Source organism: Mesoplodon bidens (genome assembly GCF_964165515.1).
Source record: "Mesoplodon bidens genome assembly, chromosome: 17".
NCBI lineage: Eukaryota > Metazoa > Chordata > Mammalia > Artiodactyla > Ziphiidae > Mesoplodon > Mesoplodon bidens.
The window spans coordinates 11210015-11229808 of NC_138174.1; the positions used below are offsets into that span (position 1 = coordinate 11210015).

The 19794-nt window shown below is 32.6% G+C and overlaps 1 protein-coding gene across 4 annotated transcripts in view; it reads left to right on the forward strand.

Annotated features, from left to right (window-relative positions):
• NBEA (neurobeachin) overlaps positions 1-19794 on the forward strand; it is a 613622-nt gene that overhangs the window by 99475 nt on the left and 494353 nt on the right. For all 4 annotated transcript variants that reach the window (XM_081214387.1, XM_081214388.1, XM_081214389.1 and 1 more), the window contains exons 9-10: positions 1909-2106; positions 2729-2862. In XM_081214387.1, coding sequence (XP_081070513.1) covers positions 1909-2106; positions 2729-2862 — 332 coding nt within the window. The remainder of the gene's footprint in view (positions 1-1908; positions 2107-2728; positions 2863-19794) is intronic.

The window sequence follows — 19794 nt, forward strand, 5'->3', positions numbered from 1 at the left end:
GAGAGCTCTTTTGTAAGTCTGATTTGTTCATAAGTCCAACAAAGTTAGCCTAGTTACCCAGCTTACACAGTCGGTTATATAATACTGTACTGGAATAGGTTTATAATACTTTTCACACAAATAATCCATAAAAAAACAAACACAAAAAATAAAGAAAACATTTTTAATCTTACAGTACAATACCTTGAAAAGTATAGTAGTACAGTACAACAGCAGACATACAGGGGCTGGCATCGAGTGAACAGGCAAGAAGAGTTACTGACTGGAGGAGAGAGGTGGTAGAGCTGAAGGATCGTCAACAATAGGAGATGTTTGCTTCCAGACATCCTGGGCTTGAAATAAAGATACTGTACTACTGTACTCTATATGGTACTGTACAGTAAAGTACACAAAAGCACAACCACTTGTAGAGGATGCACCCACGTGACAATGTATGCCAGACATGTGAATTAACTTACGTGATTGGACATGTGAACACAGTTCACATCTTTGAAAGCTCACAACTTGAAGGTTCATATGTAGGGGACTTACTGCAATGACCTGTATGGGTAAAGAATCTACAAAAGAGCGGATGTAGGTATATGTATAACTGATTCACTTTTCTGTACAGCATAAACTAACACAACATTTAAAATCAAGTATACTCCAGTAAAAATTTTAAAAAATTAGCATCCAAAAAAACCCAAATTTTAAACATTTTGAGCATTTATAATTTTACTGAAATACATATTGAAATATTTATTTTACAGTACTAAAGCAACCAGTGATGAAGGCAGTCAGATGGATTTTATATTGCAGTATTATTACCTAATATAGTTAACTCATAATTTCATTAAAATATATATATATATATATATATATATATTTTTTTTTTTTGCGGTACGCTGGCCTCTCACTGTTGTGGCCTCTCCCGTTGCGGAGCACAGGCTCCGGACGCGCAGACTCAGCAGCCATGGCTCACGGGCCCAGCCACTCTGCGGCATGTGGGATCTTCCCAGACTGGGGCACGAACCCGTGTCCCCTGCATCGGCAGGCCGACTCTCAACCACTGTGCCACCAGGGAAGCCCTAAAATATTTTTAAAAAGAATTTTTTGTTTCAATTTTCTATTGTAATTGTCATCTATTCTTTAGGGGTTTAACATGGCCATCGTGATTTTTTTGTGGAGTAGAATTGATATTCACTATCTTGATAAATTTTTTATAGTAAAGACATATTTTTGTGAATAAACATTTTTTTTAGTCTCAAATGATAACCATTATAGCCATTTCTATATTAGTAATTCATGTGCCAGCCATTACTTACTTTTATAAATACATTTGAAACTGTTAACAAGCAAAATTAAATTTATGTTATGAATTATTAAAGTAAAATCCTATTTACATTTAATATCATCTGGCTTTAAAATATTCTAATAAAATTATTTTATAAATAATCAAAAACTTAATAAAGATCAGCTTGTGCTTTGTGACCACCTAGAGGGGTGGAATAGGGAGGAAGGGTGGGAGGGAGACGCAAGAGGGAGAAGATATGGGGATATATGTATACGTATAGCTGATTCACTTTGTTATATAGCAGAAACGAACACCACTGTAAAGCAATTATACTCCAATAAAGATGTTATAAAAAAATAAAATAAGATAAAAACATTCCACACACACACAAAAATACTTAATAAAATGAGAATATGAAGATCTGAGCATGTTTATTAGCATTAACTCATAGAACTGAAGTGAGAATAACAAAATAATATAATGCCACTGACTAGTGCATGACACATGGAAGGGTCACAACAAATTGTTTATTATGTTTCTCTTCTTTAAATGTTTAAAATGTTTCTCTTCTTTAAAACTTGAGAGTTTTATTATGTTGCATTTAAAGAGTGTTTAATTTAGTTTTGTTTTTTCAGAGCACCTTCAAGTTTAAATCTGAGAGTGATATTCATTTGGCAGAACATCATAAACAGGTTCTGTATGATGGGAAACTTGCAAGTAGTATCGCATTTACATATAACGCTAAGGCCACGGATGCTCAGCTGTGCCTGGAATCATCACCAAAGGAAAATGCATCAATTTTTGTGCATTCCCCACATGCTCTAATGCTCCAGGTGGGTGAATAGTAGCTTAGTCTTCATGTTCTCATCAGCACTGTGTCTTTATTTTACATATTAAACATTGCTCATCTAGAAATCTCCAGTTGCTCTTTGTTTTTCTTTTTTGGCTTTCTAGTTCTTTGAATGATGTTTTTGCCTTCTACTTTTTTTTGGTGATATATTTTACCTTGGACTTGTCTCCTTAGTAGAAAATCTTTTTTTTCTGTTATATGTTCTATATCCTTTGAAGTAAAATCAGTGAATTAACTAAATAGATAATTGCAGATATTAAAAAATACTTTGCTTTAAGAATGTATAACTCCCTAACATAAAAATTGCCTGAGTGTCTTTACATCCATGAGTCTCTTATTCTAAAATATATTTTGATTTAGAACTTCATATTTTCTTTGTAAAAATATCTCAACTTAAGATTTCAAATTTAAGTGATTAGCAAAGATATTGCAAACTTTTATTTTACATGTGTATCAAAATTATATAATTTTGATTTTTAAATTTTAAAAATAGATTTTAAAATATCTATTTTATTTAATTTTCTTACAAAGTTGTTTGGAACGAGCAAATAGTGATAACATTATGCTTCAGAAAATGTGATAAACATTTTTGTTTTTGAACATAGGATGTAAAAGCTATAGTTACACATTCAATTCATAGTGCAATTCATTCTATTGGAGGGATTCAAGTGCTTTTCCCACTTTTTGCACAACTGGACAACCGGCAGCTCAATGACAGTCAAGTGGAAACAACTGTCTGGTAAGTTTTCTTTGAATATATAAGTTATGCCATTTTTTCCTCACTTAGATTATGCATGGTGCACTTGGTGCTGTGTAAATGTATTATAATACTGGTTTTTATCCTTGAGGTGCTAATAAAAGTTTCTTTAGGATTAAGGCAGATATATATTTACACAATGTAAAAAAGCCTGACACTTAGATTTTTATAACCACAAAGGAGTGACTTCCTTGATAATAAATGAAGAATTCTTACTAGGTGTAGCATAGTGATTATAATATGAAGTTGAGGAAAAGTGTTAGTCCTGACCTTACCCTTTGCAAATACCCATTGTTTGGATTGTCCGTGAAATCCTGTCAGATTAAATAAAATTACTAGGGTAAAGTTTATTCTCAAGAATAGTATTTAATAACACATAATTTATATCTTAAATATTGGTATTATTCTATAATGCTAGTGTTATAAGACTAGCACAATATTAAGTGATATTAGCTATTTTTATATATAGATCATGTTTGAGAACCTAAATCTAACCAGTGGCATATCCATGTTTTATGTATTCAGAATCTTCTAATTAGATTGATTTCATGTGCAAATTTTTTAGCTTCTCTTTTTTTTAAATTAAAAAATACCTCATGTATCAAACTCTGATTTAATCTTGTATCTTAGAATCATGTATGTCATAAGTTAAATCTGAATTTTAATGGCTATCTGTGTACATTGCTATGTTTGGAGAATTTAAAGGGAAAGTTATATAGGTAAACATTAATTTGGTTTACTAAATAGTAATATAGGAATGCTTCATTAGTATGTACACATATACATGAGATTCTTTATCGATCATCCAATTTTGAATTCGTAGAAAAACTAGTGAATGAAACTAAGATGGGAAAAATTTAAAGTCCATTGAAGTGTAACCTATGATTTTCTCCTATTAATTATTTAAATTAACTATTTACAAAATTCTGTCTTAGTGTTGCTAATAATATTATCCCTGTGTTGGGTCCATCTTTATGTAAAGTATAAATCTAAATATAAATGTGACCTGTACCTTTACAATAGTCAGCTGCCATCCATGGGTCATGCTTCTTTTATATCAAGATAATGTAGAGGTTGGAGTTTTGAAGTGAAAAGGAATCTTGAGGCCACGTCCTGCTGAGATATTACTTTGCTATAAGGTCTTAAATACTTTTATTGGGAGGCAGATCAGCTTAGTGGAAAAGTGAAACATTTAAATTCCAGTCCTAATTTAAATTCAAAATGTTTTGCTCTTTGTCATCTAAGTGAACTAGTATACATTATGATCAGTAATTTTAAACCTAGTAGGTGCTGTGAAAAGAAGTTAGAGATGAAGTAGCAATTAGAGAACTCCATGTGTAATTTAAATATTTCATAGGAATTAAGTCCATAATTATTTTAACCTGAAGTATAATGTTTTGCTTTGTGTAGAAAAATTAGAAAGATTATGCAGTTTGAGATGCTTTAACTAAAATGATTATAATAATTTATATCATCATGAGTAGTTATTATAAAATCTTAGTGATAAAACCATGTTTAACTCGTTATCTGGTCCATTCATCCAAGGCACATGGTTATTTTTCATTGCCTGTCTTTAAAACTCATTTTAGTGTTTATATTATATTTTGATATTTAAATTGTATTTATTTCATCATGGAGATAAAAGGCAGTGGAAGGGATCAGCTTTCTGATTTTGATTTTGATTTGTTTGTTTTTAGTTCTTTTATATCATTCATGTTATTTTTTCCATGTAATAACTAACTTTTTCAGTGATATATGTGTTCTTAGTTTATGGCCAATAGAAAACATATAATAAGAAATGTACCACTTTCCTTTTCAGTAATAATACATACCCAATTTCAGCCCTACCCTGTGATTCACTTATGTGCTTCTTTGAATTCTTATCTAATACTTTTTCATTAATTGTTTCAAAGCCCTTGATGTCTGAGGTTGGCTCTTTAGTGGACAATTGTGTGTATCAGTCATTCAGTCTCTTGTTATATTTAGTTTTGAGGGCCACCATTTTGGTGGTGATACTGTCTCAGTTTTTAAAATGTTAAAGGCAGATTTTTAAACGGGACGTCCCCCTCTACTTGAAGAACACAAATTCTTAGCTTTAGGGCAATGGTTGATAGAATTTCTTATTTTCTGGCTTTATCTTAAATTCATATATATGAATGAGAACTTAAAATAGGATATGTTATCTTATTTTTAGTTAGTTTTAAACTCTTCTAGATGGATGAGAATATTTGAACTTTAAAAATCTTGGACAAAATTTTATGTACCTTTTCTGGAAAATCGTTTGTATAATAAATACATGCCCCAAATTGCAATATTATCTAATTCTTGATTACTTTTTGCAGAAATTTTAGAGCTAAAATCTAAAATAAGTTAATTCTTTGCCTTTGTGTTTCAAGCTAAAGCATCTTAGTTTCCATGCACTTTCCTCCACTCCGTAGTCCCTGTTTATGAAACTTTTTATTGTTTATATAAGCCTCACCTCTGTTGGCATACTTTATTGTTGTTCTAATCATTGATGAGTTTTACTGTATATAGGGGGCGTAATATTAAAATAATTTATTGAAGGAACAGTCTTATTTTCTGGAGCCTTTAAAAATAAGCTTTATTTGTGCAGGAGAAATTTTGTGGCTTTGTTTTATCATGAAAGCTACATGTTATAGTTGTTATATGTGTGGACTTTCAAGTCAGACTTGGCTTCAAATCCTTTGTTTACTATTTATTATTTACACAACTTTGAGTGTTATTAACTATTTTGTGTTTCAGTTTCTACCATTATAATAGAATAATATAGAATATTATATATATAGAATAATAATAGCTCACTGGATTTTTTAAATTAAATGCAATAAAATATGTAGATTGACATACATGCTGGTTTTGTTATTATGATGACAATGGGTTAGGTAATCTAGATTATCTCTAATACTACAGTTTTATATTTTAAAATATATATCATCAATCATAGAGACTGATTGTTATAATAGGGGCCGTGTTACTTTATATTTGAAATGTTCTACCAATAATGTTATTTATAATGGAGAATTACTTATTTAAGTTATGAAGTAGGACTTATATTTTGAATTTCAGTTGTAGTGATGAAAACTGATTGTGAACCATCTATCTATTTTCTAGATATAGTGGTTTAAAACTGAGGAATGTGTTAACTCAACTTTTGAAGTCAGTACCAAGTTAAAAAAAAAAGCTTTCAAGGGTTTAAGATGATTTTTCTTTAGCTGGATTTTGTAGCTACCCCATTAGTATTTAAATCTCCAGGAATAACACTTTTTATTACTTTTTCTTTTAACATGTAGTTTAGCCTTTGTGAAACAAACGAACAAAAAATGAACCACAAAAGGAATAAATGTTATTGAACTGAGTTAAATAGCTTGTGGCAACACATACAGTATTTTTAATGTAATTTTGTTTTGAATAAGTAAATAATGCCAATATGTAGTTGTTATAGTGATTTCAGACTATTCATAATGATTCTCAAGCACCATGATCATCTTGACTAATTCTGCCAAGTGATGAAAGCTGTTTGGAAGTTTTGTCATTCCTCAGGGATTAAAACTATTTTATATTGGACTGGTCGATCGATCCCATTCTGTCCAGCGATCATTGAGAGCAATAATTAAAAAAATTACCTTTCACTAGACATTTAGTAAATATTTATTTAATGTATAAATATGAACAAATGCTTAATAAATGATTTCAAGAAGTATAACTCCAATCTTGAAATAGTCATAGCTTTTGCATTTTGTGTTTAGGAATGACTCATTGAATTAGAAATTTCATTTTCCTTTGATTTGGATGATAATATACATTGACTGTAAATGTCCTGTCTTTCTCTGACTTGGCCCCAAAACCCCTTTTGTTTGAGTGTGTGTTTCTAAATTCTATAGATCATAGAAAACAAAACAAATCTTCCTCATTTGTTTGACTTAGGAAGAATGTGCTTTGAAAAAAATATGTTTTCTGGCACAAGGTATAAATAAGTTTTTATATATCAAAGGATTAAAAATACACTGAGAGTAGTTCTCAAGCCTTCTTTTGGTGTCAGACTGAGGCTCAACCTAGTGTCCTATTATGTACTCTCTGTTCTTAGGTGATGGGGCTATCTGAGTGTATGTAGTAGTAGCACAAGGCATTTACTGAGTACTTACTGTGTGCCAGTAGCTGTTTGTAATCCTATTACCTCATTTTATCCTGTTCTGCTGATGAGAGAGATAAAAACTGAGTACCTTGTTGAAGGTCACAGAGATTTAAGTGGTAGATTAGGACCAGAATTCTAATTCTGAGAGCCTGATTCCAGAGCTCTCACTCTGAACTACCATGATTAACTCTGAGAATCACCTTTGCAAGCTATGGAATGATTTTAATACTGTAATGCCAACTTTATCTGATAGTAGTATGAATTAAAATAAGATAGAATATATAAACTGTGCATCACAGCGAGTGTCTGGTACATAGTAGGCACTTAATGAGTTTTCTTTATTTCCTCAGTAAATATTAGATTGTCCATTGATATGATGCAATTTTGTATTATTAAAATGTGTTTTTAATGCTGTTTTAACTCTGATAAATTTGATAAATTAAAAGTCAACCACAAGTGATCATTTAAATTAATTCTTGTAATTGCATAAATATGTTCCTCAGGAAAGTATTCTTTTTGTTTCTAGTTATAATACAGGCTGTTTGATAGACTGCTTGATGGAATGTAAGCTATAAAAAATTTAGAAAATCCCATAAAGCATTTATGTCAATGATCCTATAATTAAGAATCCTCTTGTAATGTTAATATTATGACTCATTAATTAGTTTTGTGGGCTTAAATCCAGATTTCTTCCTAAAAGCTATCTTGCTAGCCCAAGTTATTCCAGTAACTATCTTGAATTTTATAGCCCTTTTAATAATTAAATTTTCATTATAAAGTCCTGATTAGCACCACTGTCATTTGTAAACCAATACAATTCCCTGGAAATTCCAGCATTTCAGTGTCTAACAGCCCAAATTTCCCCTTACACTTCAGAGTGACATAAAAATCCTTTGTCTGTGTTTTCTGATTTTTAGTTCAGGGAAAAGTGACTATTATACAGCTAGTGTCAAAAATTTCTACATATTTTCACTGAACTGACATAAAAAATGAAATGTGACTGCTTTTTGTAGGCTAAAGAAGTGAAATTAGTACTTGTTTGTAATGATTGTCTCCCTTGTGGAGGTTGTTGTTTGTATATGTAGAATATAATTATTATTAGTTTGGTTCCCAGAAGTATTTAAACATTTAAAAATACATATCTGTAGAATCATGCTCTCCTTATTTTCTTTATGTTTTTCGGGAAAATGTACATCTGTCACTTCTTTACATGCATATTTGCTATTTTGCCCTTTTTTTTAAGTTTACAAAATTAGTAATGAAAGTATTCTTTGACATGAAACAGACACAGAAAGTATATTTGACATATGTATACCACTACTTCTATTAAAGGAGGAAAACCAAATAATAATTTTTTAGTGAGATTTAACTAGAGTAAAATGCAATGTATATTGAATTCACTGTGCAAATAAATCCATAAATAAAAATTAAAATACAGTATTCTGCCTGAAACATAGGGAAATTATAGTATAGTGTTCAAATAGCTTTCTCTTCTTTGTCAGCCAAGTTCTTTTTACTCCATGGATCCTTTACAGAAGATATCTGATAATAAAGTTTATGGTACATCTGACAATTTAATGAGTTTGTTAGCTGTCAACAAAAAAGGACATTTTGTTTCTTGTAGACTTATGACTTCTGATTCATTGACTTTCCAAATAAGCTATTTTTTATAGTCCATTTTAAAGTGTTTTTCATAATAAGTGATTGCTTTTCTACAAAAATTCCTCCATAAAAAGTTTCCTTTAAATTTAGTGAAATCTGTTTTTAATGCTATATTAGTTTGTGCTGTTTCAATTTTCAACACATAATTTTGCTCTGTGCATTTTCCCTGCCATAAAGGAAGGCTTCTGCTTTATCTTTGACCAAAAACAAACAAACAAACAAGGCATTGTTTTGGCAAAAGGGTAACTACAAATTATTAGTTGCAGGAATTTGGGCAACCATGGACACATCTTTACTGAATTTGTTGCCTTAATTTTCCTCTAGTTGGCATATCAACATTCTCTGTCCTTAAATATTTTAATGATACTTTGTAACTGAAGGTGTTGTTATTTTATGCATAGAATAGCATTTATTTCTTTAACTCTTCTATGTCTTTACGTTGCTTTTGAAAATAATAAGGTAAATTGCTTCATTTATTTTGTTTTTATGATATTCATACAGTCTAAATCTGAAATAAGTATTATTTGCATTTATGAGGAACATTGCCATATGCCCGAATATTCACAGTTCATCCTCAGAAGCTCAGAATATTTCTGATGGGAATTGGGTATAAATCCCCCAAGTGTTTATGCTCTCTTCCCTTTCTCTTCCCTGAATGCAGTGAGTGGAATCTTCAATAAAAGAATTAATAAGGCATCGTCAGGAAATTCTAGTTAATTTAGTATGGTAATTTTTTGAAAGTTTTTTTTTTTTTGATGTGGACCATTTAAAAAGTCTTTATTGAATTTGGTACAATATTGCTTCTGTTTTATGTTTTGGTTTTTTGGCCACGAGGCATGTGGGATCTTAGCTCCCCAACCAGGGATCGAACCCACACCCCTGCATTGGAAGGGGAAGTCTTAACTACTGGACTGGCAGGGAAGTCCCTAGTATTATAATTTTATTGGCCTTTATTTATTTTATTTTGTTTCTGGGTTTATGGTCTTACTACCTAGATGGACAACACCCAGAGCATTTTCTGTCGCAGCCTTCTATTTAGGCTCATATACCCAAACTCAAACTCAACCTTCTCCAAATAAAAACTCATAACTTTCTCTTCTGCACATTTTCTATCACTTTTGACATTCTTTTTATTTTTAGATTTTTAAATTAATTTTTATTTTTGTTGAAGACTTTATTTTTTAGAGCAGTTTTAGGTTTGCAATAAAATGGAAAGGAATAAATAGATTTTTCATATACTCCCCCTCTTCACACATACATATCCTCCCCTATTATCAACATCACTCACCAGAATCATATATTTTTTAAACAAGGATGAACATAAATCAGTAGATCATAATCACTTAAAGTCCATAGTTAAGAGTTCACTTTTGGTATCATACTTTTTATAAGTTTGGACAAAAGTATAATGCCATATATCCATCATTATAATATCATAAAAAATATGTTCACATCCCTAAATATATTTTGTGTTCTACCCTTTCACACTGCCCCCAGGCAACCACTGATCTTTTTATTGTCTCCATAATTTTGCCTTTTCAAGAATGTCATAGCTGAAATCATACAGAATGCAGCTGTTTCAGATTGTCTCCTTTCACTCAGTAATACGCAATTAAAGTGCCTCCATGTCTTTTCATGGCTTGATAGCTCATTTCTTTTTAGCGCTGAATAATATATATTCTAATATCTAAATGTACCAGTTTATTTTTCCATTCACCTACTGAAGGACATCTTGGTTGCTTCCAAGTTTTGGCAATTAAGAATAAAGCTTCTGGGCCTCCCTGGTGGCGCAGTGGTTGAGAGTCCGCCTGCCGATGCAGGGGATACGGGTTCGTGCCCCGGTCCGGGAGGATCCCATATGCCGCGGAGCGGCTGGGCCCGTGAGCCGTGGCCGCTGGGCCTGCGCGTCCGGAGCCTGTGCTCCGCGACGGGAGAGGCCACAGCAGTGAGAGGCCCGCATACCGCAAAAAAAAAAAAAAAAAAAAAAAAAAAAAAAAAAAAAAGAATAAAGCTTCTATAAATATCTGTGTGCATGTTTTTGTGTGGATATAAGTTTTCAACTCCTTTGGGTAGATACAGAGTAGCATGATTGCTGGCTGGATTATATGGTAAAAGTATGTTGAGTTCTGTAAGAAACCCCCAAACTGTCTTCCAAAGTGGCTGTACCATTTTCATTCCCAGCAGCAGTGTTTGAACTAATAGATTATTAGTTTCTTGTCAGTTATTTCAGATTTTCTACATAGACAGTCATGCTGTTTGTAACCAAAGACAGTTTTATGTCTTCTTTCCCAATCTGTATGTATTTTATCACACTACCAAGGACTTTCAGTGTCATGTTGAAAAGGAGTGGTGAGAGGGGACATCCTTGCTTTGTATCTGATCTTAGTGAGAAAACTTTGAGTTTTTCATCATTAAGTATGACGTTAGCTGTAGGTTTTTTATAGATAGTCTTTATCAAGTTGAGAAAGTTCCCGTTTGTTCCTAGTTTCCCGAGAGTTTTTTATCATGAGTGGCTGTCGGATTGTGTCAAATGCTTTTTCTTCATCTGTAGATGTGAAAGTGATTTTTCTTTTTTAGCCTATTGCTATCTTGAGCCAGCCTTGCATACTTCGGATAAATCCCATTTGGTTGTGGAGTATAATTCTTTTTGTCTTGTTTGGATTCAATTTGCCCATGTTTTGTTGAGGATTTTCGCATGTCTGTTCATGGGAGTTATTGGTCTGTAGTCTTCTTTACTTATTATGTCTTTGTCTAGTTTTGGTATGAGTGATGCTGTCTTCATAGAATGAATTAGGAAAGTAGTTCCTCTGCTTCTGTCCTCTGAAAGAGATGTAGGGAATTGGTATAATTTCTTCCGTAAGTGTTTGGTAGAATTCACCAGTGAACCCATCTGGGCCTGGTGATTTCTGCTTATTAATTATTGATTCAATTTCTTTAATAGATGTAGGTATATTCAAAATGTCTATTTCTTCTTGTGTGACTTTTGGCAGGCGATGTCTTTCAAGGACTGTTTCTTTTCACCTAGATTTCCAAATCTGTGGGCATAGAATTGCTCACAGTGTCCTTTATTATTCTTTTAATTTCCATGGGATATGTAGTTATGTCTCTTCTTTCAATTCTAATATTAGTATTTCCATCTTCTCCTTTTTTTTCTTTGTTAGTCTGGCCTAGAGGCTTATCAATTTTATTAATCTTTTTAAAGAGCCAGCTTTTGTTTTCATTGACTTTTTCTATTGATTTCCTGTTTTCCGTTTCTTTGATTTATACTCTGGTTCTTATTATTTCTTTTTGCTGCTTACTTTAGATGGCATTTACTCTTCTTTTTCTAGTTTCCTAAGGTGAAAATTTAGATGAATGACTATTAGATTTTATTTTTATATATATATATATATATTTTTTTTTTTTCATTATAGAGGTCTGAGCATCCAATTCCAATATGTGGAGGCATGGCTTTCCCCCCATACCACCAAAGATTCTCTGTGACACCAGCTGGGTATCCTATCATTTAACTCAATTCTGACACTCAAATCTGACGTAGCATCAGATCCCACAGGTTAAGGGCTCAATCTCACAAGACTGGCCCTCTTCACTTTAGATGCCAGTTGTAAGTCCAGGTTATCACCTGTGCTTCTGAACAACTGACTGTAGATGGTAGGTTCCAGTAACCTCCTCCTTGGACTGCAGGTGATAGTTGCAAGTCCAGGTCGTTACTGGTACTTCCTTTTTTTTTTTTTTTTGCCGTACATGGGCCTCTCACTGTTGTGGCCTTTCCCGTTGTGGAGCCCAGGCTCCGGACACGCAGGCTCCGTGGCCATGGCTCACGGGCCCAGCCGCTCCACGGCATGTGGGATCCTCCCGGACCGGGGCACGAACCCGCGTCCCCTGCATCGGCAGGCGGACTCTCAACCACTGCGCCACCAGGGAAGCCCTGTTACTGGTACTTCTGACTGACTGGATATAAACCAGAGGTTCCCGCCACCCCCTTGGGTTCGATTACTTTGCTAGAGTAGCTCACAGAGCTTAGGGAAACATTTTACTTACTGCATTACTAGTTTATTATAAAAGGATGATGAAGGATACAGATGAACATCCAAATAGAAGAGATTCATAGGGCAAGGTATGGGGAGAGGGCTTGGAGCTTCCATTCCCTCTGCAGGTATGCCACCCTTCTAATACCTCCATATATTCACAGACTGGGAAGCTCTCCCAGCCCTGTGTTTTTTTTTTAATGGTGGCGTCATTACATTCACATGACTGATTAAATCAATGACCGTTGGTGATTGAACTCAATCTCCAGCCCTTCTCCCCTCTCTCCCTGGTGGTAGGTGGGCTGGACTGAAAGTTCCAACCCCCTAATTATATGGTTGGCTGTGTTGGCAACTAGCTGTCATCCTTAAGTGAGTTCCAAAAGTCACTTCATTAACATGACAGAAGACACTTTTTATTACTGCCATCCCTTAGGAAATTTCAAGGGAGCTAGCTCTGCAAGACCTCTGTGCCAAAAATGAGGACCAAGAACAAATGCTTATTTCTTATTGTAAATCACAATATCACAACATTCAGTGCTCTAAATTTCCCAGTAATCATTGATTTCATTTTATTCCACAGATTTTGATAAGTTGTATTTTCATTTTCATTTCATTCAAAATATTTTTAATATCTCTTGAGATTTCTTCTTTGATCCATGTGTTATTTAGAAGTGCACCGTTTAATGTTCACATTGTGGGATTTTCCGGTTGTCTTTCTGTTACTGATTTCTAGCTAATTCCATTGTGACCTCAGAGTAGATATTGTGTGATTTCCACTATTTTAAATTTGTTAGATGTGGTTTATGGCCCAGAATGTTGTCTAGCTTAGTGAATGGTCTATGCAAGCTTGAGAAGAACATTTATTCTAATGTGGTTGAGTGAAGTAGTGTATAGATGCCAATTATCTCCAGCTGTTTGTTGGTGTTGTTGAGTTCAACTATGTCCTAACAGATTTTCTAACCCCTGTAGCTGTCCATTTCTGAGAGAGGGATGTTGAAATCTCCAGCTATGATAGTGATTTCATCTATATCTCCTTATTGTTGTAGCAGTTTTTGCTTCACATAATTTTATGTTCTGTTGTTAAGTATATGTGCTTTAGGTATTGGTATCTTCTTGGAAAATTGACTCCTTTATCATTGTGTAATGCTGTTCTTAATCTCTGATACTTTCCTTGCTTTGAAGTCTTCTCTGTCCAAAATTAAAGTAGGTACTCCTACTTTTGTTTGTTTGATTTTTGTCAAAGGTGCAAAAGCTGTGTAAGGGAGGAAGGATAGTTGTATGCTAAAATGAACCTCAACCTCTACCTCATTAAAAATTAACTCAAATATCAGCTGTAGAGGTAAGATATAAAACTACAGAACTTTCAGAAGAAAACATAGGAGAAAATCTCTGCAACCTAGGCTATGCAAAGGCATTTTATACATGACCTTAAAAGTGTGATGCATACAAGGAAAAAATTGATAAATTTGACATTGGCTTCATCAACGTTAAATTTAACCTTTTACTCTGAAAAAGAAACAATGAAAAGACATTTTACAGATTGGAGGAAGATGATAGAAAATCACTTATTTGACAAAGGACTTATATCAAGACTACATTTAAAACTCTCAAACACTAGTAGTAAGAAAGCATGAATTTTTAAAATGTGCAAAAGACTTGAGCAGATACTTCACCAAAGAAGGCATAAGGATGTCAAAATTGCACATGAAAAGATGTTCAACATCATTAACCAATTTATTTAAAACACTATGAGATGTAACTACACAGTTAGTAGAAAGGCCAAAATTAAAAAAAAAAATACTCATGATGCCAAGTGCTGGTAAGGATGAGGAGCAACTGGAGCCTATTACTGGTGGGACTGGCAAATGGCACAGCCATTCTGTCAGTTTGGCAGTTTGTTATGAAGTTAAACATATACTTACCATATTAATTCAGCCTTTCTACTCCTGGATTTGTATTTGTGAGAAATGAATGAAAACTGTTCACACAGAAACCTTTATGGGAATGTTTACAGTAGTCCTATTTATAATTGCTATAAACTAGATACAGCTCACATATACCCATTAGGTAGTCTATTTATTCAAGGGAATACTATTCATCAATTAAAAGAACAGTATTGATTCTTGATGTATGCAACTACTTAGATGAATCTCAAGAGACAGTATGTTGCAGTCAAGAAGAACATATTAAGAAGATTACATACTATATGACTATCTATATGACATTCTTGAAAAGTCAAAACTATATCCATATAAGAGATAAGTAGTTACCCAAGGTTGTTTTGGCTGTTGAGAGAGTGTGACTGCGAGGGTATAAAGGGATAGGATAAATGAGTTTTTTGTGTGTGATGGAACTCATCTTATCTTGATTGTGGTGGGGTTATACAAATCTATATGTCTAACATTCTTAGAATTACATACACATACAAACACACACAAAGAAAAGAAGTAAAAAAGTTGGTTTTACTACATGATCATTTTTAAAATGAAATTAATTATGAAAAGGATAGAAAATTCCTGGATGTATATGAAGCCTAAGTATCAAATAATTATTTCATCTTTTTGTGTAGCTAGCTGTTTTAATATTTATTTCATTTATTTTTTTTTGGTAATTTCAGCACTTCTAAGGTGTATTTTTAATCCTGCTTTTATAGAATAGTCTGAGGCTTGGCTGAAAGTAGACCCAACACCAGGAGAAGGGACTATTTGGCCTCCCTGCTGTGCATGTTTTGATCTTGAAGGGCATTAGAGTATGCATATATAGTTAAGATCACCTATTTGTCATTATAACCTATCTCTGTTTTTCCTTTGAAGCTTTGAACTTCTTAGGTATTAGGGAGTTACATCCTTAAATTTCTAAATCATTCATGTATCCATGGATTATACACGATAGTGGTGCTGCCACTAGAAACATGTCCAGAAAGCTCTCATAAGGGCTTAGAGCATTGTGATTTAGAGCATTTAGAGCATTGTGATTGTTTGTTGGCTGGAATTAAATTAAAAATGGGTAGGCTTTAAGAGTTATCTCTTTTACAGTGGAGCGTTATAATAAATATCTATTGGTTATTGATAGAGAATTATGAATAGAGATGATCAAAAGGCTATTTGGTTGTCAAACTATGTAAATACTGGTAAATGCTATATGCTAACACATAATGATGTCATTAGAGGTTTGGAATTCCTCTACATGTACACATTTTAAAATTTCGTTTCCTTCATAAGACAACTTTTGACACATTACAGTTACAATTTTACAAATGTCTATTTTTTTTGCTATAATATATTTTGTCAGAAATAAAATAGGCTGATGAAACATAAAATTAAACTCTGTTGGCAGACAAAGGAAGGTAAAAAACTGCGATAGCCTAACTTTTAATAGAGCCTTTAAACAATGCTCTTAGATAGCTATGACAGTCATGAGGCTGTCTGCCTCCTTTTGAGGCTGAAAGAAAAGGGAGAAGTTGCTGAGGAGAGATTTCATGGCTAAGGGAGGCTTAGTGATTTCACGTGCTACCCAGTGTATTTCATCTATCCTCACATTTTACTGTACTGCATTTCACTGTTTTCCTTATTTGACTCTGCAGATAAATGTATTTTACTTATTTCGGCATGTATCTCCACTTGATGTTTGAATTGATGAATGTGACAGTTTGTGTGTCAGGGTTTATTGCCTAGGTAGGCAGTTAGGCAGTGGTCTTTTGAGATAGCATCTTCAGGAATACATGGTCTAAAAGTGACTGCTAAATGTACATGGAGTTAGAAGCTCTTGGTTTAGGACTTTCTAATTTTGAACTGCGAAGAAATTTAACTCTTCTAACTTATTGTGGGATTTTTTTGTGTCACTGGAAATTAATCGTGTTGAGTGTGAAATTTTCTTGGGTATGGACTTGAGTTGGTTTCTTTTACAGTTTTATTCCTGCTATGATCACTCTCATCTTGGAAGAGTTTTGTAGTGAAAGAAACAGCATAGAAACTATATTAGATATTTTATATATTTATTCATCTTTTGTAAGATTTCAGTGTTTCTCAATACTAAATTAGGCTACATAAGAGATGAAACCTTATGAAAAAGTCAAAAGAATTTCCCCTGTTACTGGTACCTTAAATCTTATTGGAACTTAATCTACTTCTGAATTTATTCTGACAATTATTTTGCCTGTAGTGTTTCTTAAGAGGTTAAAAACACCCTTATGTAAGTGGATGAGTTGCTGAATTTCAGGGGAAATCTTTCATTTTTACATTATTAATTCTATTCTTCTTAATATATTTAAACAGCCCATGTAGCTGAGGTGCTTTGTTTCTGTACAAAGCAAATTGAAAAGCCAGTTTCCTCTACCCTAAGAACCGCCTTTGAACTGAACTTGCGTTATATATTAAATCTTAATAATTTCAGTTATAAATTAAGTCTATCTTTATGATATATTGCATCTTTAATAAAATTCCTCAAAGATAATACAAGTTTTGGGATCATATTACATGAGTTATCTACATCAGTTATTTTCAAAAAATAAATAAAGAACAAGTTGAAGTGGATAAAGTTATATTAAAATCAAGTCAAAATCTATATTTACATAAATTTTAATGGCTCCTAAAGGTAGTACATATTTTTTCATTAGGAACAAAAATGAGTCATGTTTATATATAGTTGTTAAATATTATCTGGTATTTGTGGGCCAAGACTATTGTGGTAATTCTTTAATAATGTGGACCATAAAGCTCTGGAGAGATTATTAATATGCTAAGTTGTTAGAGGTATTGTATTATTTCCTTCATTTTTCTTAAGGTATAGCCCTTTACTAGTGTGATATTTGAAATAAATTTCTCCTAATTTAATTAAAGCTCATTAAAGAATCGGAAGATGGTAATTATTTTGAAGAAATAACCCTATAGTTTATTAGTGTCATTTTCCTTAAAAGGAGACAGAATTAAAAACCCTTAACCATTCCTGAAGTGGAATTGCTACTTACAGAACATACATTATAGTACTGTCTATTGAAAAGTTTAGCAATTTGACTTTATGAGGTAAAAACCAGTTTACTTTTTGTCTATCAAGTAAAATATTCCTGTGAAAATCTGTTTCTGGGTATTGCTATACTTTTCAAAAGAATGTTCTGTGTTGTGTATACTAGTTTTGGCTGACACAGATTCTTGCTTTTTGGTTTATCCTGTATATTTAGATCCTCTACAGATGAACTGATGTGTCTAGACAGAAAGTGGTATGTAGGAGATATAGGAATGGGCTGAAGTATCCTTTATATTTGCCTTTGTATCTAGGGGAGTTGGAAATAGGCAAGAATGGAGAGAAATTTTGTATGGCAGTACACAGAATTTTGCAAGTTAATTGTGAGCCCTGAAGCAATCCGATGCATTTTAGTTACTGGTAAGTTTGTTAAATTATGTTTGAAAATGTACCTCTTCGAAGATGGCCATCTATTTACTATTAAGTCCACCATGTCAAATATACCTATTTTAAAGATTTTTTGAAAAGATGTAGTATTGCTATTGCATTGGGTTTTAGGTATAAATTAAAAATACTTTTGTTAGTGAATGCATTTGACTTTTCAATTGTTGTCATAGTTAAAATTGAAGTGAAATTAACATATGGGTAGTCTTGTGTTAATATTTTGGAATAATAAAATTAATATTTCTGATTTTGTAATGGAATTCCACTGTGTTTAGAAGTCTGAGTTAATTCATTAGGTGTTTGAGAAAGAGTAGTCCTTTTGACATAAAAGAATAAGAAAATCCATGGCATCTTTGTAATTTTGTATGGTTCTATATAGGAGGGTGATTTATTGTAAGAAATACTTTTTTGCATTTTTTTCATGGACCATAGGAACCATAGTGAGGCATTTCTAGTCTTTCTTTTTGGCAGTGCTGATGTTTAGGAGTCTTAGTCATCTTTCCCCCTAAATCACTAACTCAGGTGTAGGTAAGAATTCCATGAACAGATTAGGAAATTGTTTAATCTCTATGCAGTAGTTTTCTTTATTCTTTTCAAACACTTAGGCAGATGTATTATGTATATCAGTGCTTAAGCAATTATTTGTGAAGTGGCTTTGACTATTGATACAATTCATGTAAATTGGATTAGATTGCTTTAATAGCTGCTCTTTACAGAAACATTAAAAAATATCTCAAGGGATTCTTTGGTAGTTGTGTTTTTCTTGTAAATATCCATCTTTGACTTTAGGACAAAGTAAAAGAATATCATTGATTTGCAACACTAGTTTACTGTTTTCTTTTTTGTGGCTTAAAGATACAGGGCCAGTTAATGTAATTGAATTTTAATTTCTTGTAAGAAAGTAGTTTATTTACATATATACTATATTTTTGTAGCTGATATCATGTAATCCATTAAACTATCAATTTTATAGCGATAATAATGATGTTAGTTTTGCTGTTGGTTCTTTTTATGAGAATATTTCTGATTTGAACAAGAATAGCCGCATTATCAGATAAATGTGTTGTCAATCCTATGGAAACCTGAAGAGCTAGAGTAACTTTAGAAAACAGAATAACTTTAGATTCCTTTTGAGCCTTAACAATTTTCAAGTTTTCCTCATTACCAAATTTTCTTAATTTCATGTAGAAATGAGTATTTGTGCATTTAAGATATATTTAGAAATTTATGTGAATGTAAATAGACAATTTGGGGTACATTATAAAGCAGTGTAAATGGATATTAATGCTTATAAAGTCTGGCTTAGAGTCATTTATTGTTATAAACTACAGTAAGCATATATAATGATGGGTATATATTTTCTTAGGAATGCTATCATGTATCGATGCTGCTGATTGAAAATTGTTCATGTAATTTTGTGAAATAATACATTATCAAAGCTTAATGTAATGCAATCATTTATTTTTCTTTTGTTTCTTCCTTCATTCCACAGACATATCAAGTGCTTTATGTTTGTCTGGCATATATCTTCGTGCTTTTATGTATTTGTGTATACATTGTATAATTGATTGCCACTTTTTATTTCAATATGACATAAATCATCTTATTTTTTTTGCTCTCATAAACTTTCCTGAGGGCATATATGGACATAAGTAACATGTTGCATAT